The sequence below is a fragment of the Hipposideros armiger genome, unplaced genomic scaffold (assembly GCF_001890085.2).
Source record: "Hipposideros armiger isolate ML-2016 unplaced genomic scaffold, ASM189008v1 scaffold_436, whole genome shotgun sequence".
Classification (NCBI taxonomy): domain Eukaryota; kingdom Metazoa; phylum Chordata; class Mammalia; order Chiroptera; family Hipposideridae; genus Hipposideros; species Hipposideros armiger.
This window is the reverse complement of record NW_017731786.1, coordinates 122,075-127,814: the sequence shown is the minus strand read 5'-3', so window position 1 is coordinate 127,814 and position 5,740 is coordinate 122,075. Positions and strand designations below refer to the sequence as shown.

Genomic DNA, 5,740 nt, shown 5'->3' with positions numbered 1-5,740 from the left:
TACGCCAGTCATCAAACAGGATATATTTAAGTAAGAAAATACCAAGGCTTTATTTTGTTTTCTTATAAAGGCAGCCCTGCTTGTTGGCTAAGTAGAAAGGACATACACCGTTCTCATGAGTAAACAAGCTTTACCTGCTTCAGGCTGCATACCGTAATGCCAAAGAAGTGACATGAAGTGGGGGAAGGTGTAATGTTCTCATCTTCATAGTGATAAAATGCAAAATAAAACAAATATAAAATGGACTTCATTAATGCTGGGCATGACCACTGGGAAAAGGCAAGAGGACTTTAAATCAATCAGTAGTTTTCTTGTAGACGGTAACAAAATGTCACTAGGCTGGGCCACCCTCACTCCTCGGTCCAGCTCTCCCCACCTGAGGTACACCCGTCTGGAATCAACAAGGCTGGTGGTCAGGAGCTTTTGCTTTACAGTCCATGAGATGAGAAGGGAAAAGTCCTGGAAGCCCAGGAAACCTGGCTTTGGCGAGGCGCCTACGTGCAGCAGTGTCGCATGTGGAAGTTGACAACATACTCAGCGTTAGTCCTCTGCACAGAAATAGCAAAGGGCTCAAACGGATGAAAGGTAAAGGCAACGAGACGCCGCACTGTGTGGCTGACGGGCCGGCCCAGGAGGCCGGCCTGGATCTCAAACTTGAGCAGACCAGAGTCGCGGGCATAGAACCTAAACACAAGGAGAGAGAGGAAGAGAGAGAGGGTGGTAGAGATACTCACCAGCACCGTGAATCTGCACAGCTGGGCAATGTGGCAACTCATTATTTTACCTTACGTTAATGGAATCCCCGCTTATACCAGCCCCAGGTTATCAGAACCGCAAAATCACCTTCGTCTTATTGGCTCATGTCATGGGCAGGGTGATTATGAATTTTACTACATTGTCCTGGGTCACTGGGTCTGTTCTCTTTCCCAAGACAGCCCTTAATTACAGCCTCCCTTTTCCAGAAGCTAGCTGCCCCCAAACTGTTGAGGCCAGGGCTAGAAATGAAATGTGAGCCACATATACACTAAATTTTTCAGGAAGCCACATTAAAAAAAAAATTATGGCAAAATTAATTTTAATAATATATTTTATTTAACCCATTATTGGTGTCCAAAATAGTATCATTTCAACCTATAGTCAATATAAAAAATACCAATGAGATATTTCACATTCTTTTTTCTAAGCCTTTGAAGTTCGATATGTATTTGACACTGAGCAAACCTCAGCTTGGACTCATCACCGTCTAAGTGCTCAAGAGCCTCGTGGCTAGTGGCTACTGTACAGGACAATGCGGATCCAGGCCCATTTGAGGTTTTCGTTTTAAGACTAAATTCTTTTGGAAGGTTCTTCTTTTCATACACAAAAACAAAATACTAAGTAGTTTTTAACTCCTCATCTAATACAGTCAGATTAAAGATGCTGTCATCCATCCCTGTACTTAAATACCTTTTCCCATAGGCAAATTAAGGACCCTGTGGTACTGAGAACTACAGGGGGTCAGCAGGGTGGGGCTGAACTGGGGAAAGTTCTACAAAATGAAGAGCCTGAATTAGAGAGCTCTACCATTTCCCTTTTGGAAAGCAAATATATCGTGGACATAAAGATATTCATACCCTTTGACTTGATAATCCCATTTCCAAGAATTTAGATCCTCAGCATTTAATTTAAATCAATTAAATCGTGACATGACTAAAGATGGCTACTAGAGCATTCGCTCTAATGGAAAGATGCAGAAAGAGAATAATAAATGCTCGGTAATAGGGGGATGGTTAAATAAAGTATGGTACATCTACCTGACGGAATGACATGCCCTTACTAGGACTGTAACTGTGGGGACTATGTAACAACATGGAAAAATGTTTATAAAGTAAAAGCAGACCACAAAGGACTCTGCTAATCACGATTACAACTGTGTAAATGTAAACATGCACCCTGCCAAAGGCGAAAATGGAATGCACAATAAAGGTGCTAGAGTAATGGCATTACCTCTTCAAATGCCCTTCATATCCTTCCAGTTCTCATTTTAAATGAAAAATAAATAAGAATTACAAGAAAAGCCCCTTAAGCCAGGGACTATGGCCTTTCCAGATGTGTTCATTAGGTTAATCTTTTCAAATCAGAAAGGCAGGGGAGCCAGAAAGGAGAGAAATGTGTCTCATGCTACTTGACAATATCAAATGATGCCCATTACATGCTTTTATGTGTGAAAAACACATTCACTTTACCCACTTAGTCCCCAACACACAAAGGGCTTGTAATTTAAAGTGAGTTGTCTGAGCTTCTAAATAGAACTACCTCTTTACAGGAAATATGGCGGAATGAGAAAGATGGTAAATACTACACCAGGGACACAAGGAGCAAAACCTAGAATGTGGGGAACACGACAGGACAGACTACCTGGCTTCAACAATTTCACTGCAAGGAAAATAAGAGGCAAACAGAACCTAGAGAATGAAAACGACTTAAGGAAACGGTGACCAAATGCAACGCAGGAGCCTGTTTATGTCCTGACTGGAACAAACAGACTCCAAGAAGAATATTTACAAGACAATGGGAAAATGTAAATGCTGATTAGATATTTGGTGGTCTTAATAAAGTTTTGTTAATTTTCCCTAGATGAAACAGTGGTATCAAGGTTGTATCTTTTTTTAAGTCCTTCTCTTTTAGAAATTCTTACTGAGACTATTTACGAGTAAAATGCTATGCCACCTGGGACTTTGCTTCAGGCTAATCCAGGTGGCAGGCGGGAGGGGAGGAAGCAGTGGTGATGGTAGAAAGAGATGTAACGACTTTGACTGTGAGCTGGTAACCGCTGAAGCTGGGTGATGGGTACGCGAAGGTTCGCTCTTCTCCTGTTTATATGTTTGAAATTTTCCACAATTAAAAAAATGTAACTGGTTTTTGGATCTTGACTACCATTTCCCAAAGGAAATATTATGAATGGTGGTAATTGTACAGAAGATGTTACACAAGCCTATTTAATACACAATGATGCTGGATTATGAAATACTAACTACCATTGTATCTATGTGGAAAAGACCCACGCGCCAGCTCAGGCCTCCAAAAACACGCCTACCTCCCTTGCAATAGGCCCACTAGTGACAATGGTGCCAGTTCCTTTCCCTAATGCCATTACAGCACACAGAACAACATAAGCTCCCGACAGGAGAGACAGGTGGGTCTGTGAACTGGACATCTGTGAGGGAGGGCTTGATTGTAAGAGGTTCCAATAATACAGTAGTAGTAGTCCACATTCCAAAACTCCCCAAGTGAGGAAGCATGCGTTTCTCCAAAACCTCCTGTCCCCCAAATTGTCTCTGCTATCTTTTCTACTAGGTAACATGGGGGAATAAAATAATTTGAGCTAGATCAAATTAAAAAGTCTCAGCCATAAACATTATTATGAAATGGTATTGGATTACTAAATGGAACAGTATCGTTTCCTTCCCTGGATACCTTTAAACGGGAACAACATTTATCTGAATTAGATGTTTGGATGAGAAGCAAAGAGTGATTGTTTAACTTATGAGACTAGTGCCGATTTGATCAAAGCACCCACCACGGTACAGAAACAGCCTGACCTTTTCCATTTAACCCGTGAGTACAAATGGACAGTCACAGTGAAACGACGTCTAAGAAGGAGAGGGAGAACGTGGGCTGTCATCAGCCCTCAGGCGGTTCGCAGTGAAGCGGTTTGCAGGGGTGGCGTACCTGATAGGGTGATCTCCACAAGTCTTGGGCCGCTCCATGACTGACACCCACTTGTCATCGTAGCTGAAGAGAGACAGATCAAGGTAGGGGCTGCCGCTGTAGGACTGGGCGCTGATGGGGAGCTGGCCCAGCAGCCGGCGTACGGCCTCCGTGTGCCCTCCATACTTGGCATTTACAATCGTGTCTTTAAACCTAGAACAAAGCACCATGAGGGAGGCTGTGTTAGCAGACACACACGGCTGCCTGGCATTTTGAATTGACGCATATATGTCCAAAATCAACTCTTTCTGTACATAAAAACCCAGATTTTGACCAAAGTCAGAACTCATACACATCACAAGTCTGGCTGGCTACAAATACCCTCAAAATGCAGAAAACAGAATTAGAAATGGGGAACATTACTTTAGAAAAATTAACAAAGCCTCTACAAGTTTAAAATGAGTATAACTAATCTATGACAACTACTTCTACTTGAATATACTCTCCCTAAATAACAGCCGCAGACTGCATTAGGGAGGCGTTAATAAAACAACTTTCACCGAACCTTTTGACAAATTACTCATTCTTCGATTAAATAAACTTTCAGAGCTACCTACCTATCCCCTACCAGTGTCTAGAAGAATAGTAACATGGATACAGAGTCACATATCTGACCTATAATAAATAATAATAAAGCAGTCATTTCTCACAATTGTAACAAATACTAAATTNATGCCCATTGATGTCAGCCAAGCCCTCCCATTCTCCTCTGGGTACCACCACTGACTTGTCCGCCTCCCTCCCTCTAGTCTCTATTCTCTCCAAGCTGCTGGAAGTTCTCTCTCTGAAGTTCCTATTATGCCTTCCACTGCATAAAACCCTAGCACGGAGCACAAGACTTCTCCCCATGACCACACACGTTTTCCCCTGGCCCCTACACAGCTTGTGCTGTAGCCATACTCAATTATGTGCCAACCGTGACAAGCCCTTTTCATGGTTCTATGCCTTTGAACCTGCTGGATCTCTCCTTGAAGTGTCCTCTGCCCTGCTTCACACACACACCCCCATTGATCCGGTTCCAGCGTCCCTTCCCCAGTAGAGCTCCCCTCTCCTCTCCTTCATCCCCCACACTGTTCCCAGATAGAGTGTTGGAACATTTACTGTTTTGCATGAGAATTCTCTTTATTTGCCTATTTCTCTCCTCATCCTTAACATCTTGACACAGCATCTACCTGACTCCCAGTAGGTCAACACAGGTGCTCCAATCTTGTGTTGAATGCTAAATGAGAATGAATGTAGCTGTTTAATATTGAAGGTGATGAAACCAGCTGAACTGTTTTCAGTGGGGCTTCGCATCTCATCACATTTCTGATGTTCCCAAGGGAAGTCAGTCTGGATGCAGAAGGACCCAGGGTCCAGCTGTGTGCATCCATCGCTCCTTTCACAGCCTGCTCTGAAACCCAGCGTTTCAAAGTTACCTTCAAAGTCAGGTGTCACTAAACAAGCTTATTACATGAATGGTGGGTGCATGATAAAGATGAAACATGAACAGCCTGACGAGCCCTATGGAGGAGACCAGCTGACATGTGACAGAAGGATGCTGGCTGGGGGCCGGCAGGTGTGTTCGGAGGACAGCCGTGACGGCTCAGCCATCCAGGAACACCCAGTCTGATTGCTTTAGGGGCACCTGGAACCTGCCACCTCCCACTACCCAAACTGCAGTACGTGCTGAACAGTGTTTGTTTCTGCGATGGCCACCTGCACGACACAGATGGTACAGATGGGAGCATGCTTCCACATGAGCGTGTGCAATTATGCCCAGTCCCTGCAGCTGTAACCACCACCAGGAGAAAGCCCGAGGGAGGGAAACGACCCTGGCAGATAACTGTCTTCCATGCTGGCACACACCACATAGTGCTCCCACGAGCAGATGCTAATCCTGTGGCCTCCAGTCCCTTGCACAGTCCTTCCTGGAACCCAAGTCTTTGAAAAGCATTTGGTGAGAGCAGAACATACGCCAGTCATCAAACAGGATATATTTAAGTAAGAA

At 43.9% G+C, this 5,740-nt stretch overlaps 1 protein-coding gene across 13 annotated transcripts in view; it reads right to left on the bottom strand.

Annotated features, from left to right (window-relative positions):
- Positions 1-25: 25 nt before the first annotated feature.
- The window catches only part of DET1 (DET1 partner of COP1 E3 ubiquitin ligase), a 63,406-nt gene continuing 57,691 nt past the window's right edge, over positions 26-5,740 (bottom strand). For all 13 annotated transcript variants that reach the window (XM_019665211.1, XM_019665205.1, XM_019665204.1 and 10 more), the window contains 2 exons: positions 3,712-3,903; positions 26-684 (listed from right to left, as the gene is read on the bottom strand). In XM_019665211.1, coding sequence (XP_019520756.1) covers positions 495-684; positions 3,712-3,903 — 382 coding nt within the window. In that variant the 3' untranslated portion in view covers positions 26-494. The remainder of the gene's footprint in view (positions 685-3,711; positions 3,904-5,740) is intronic.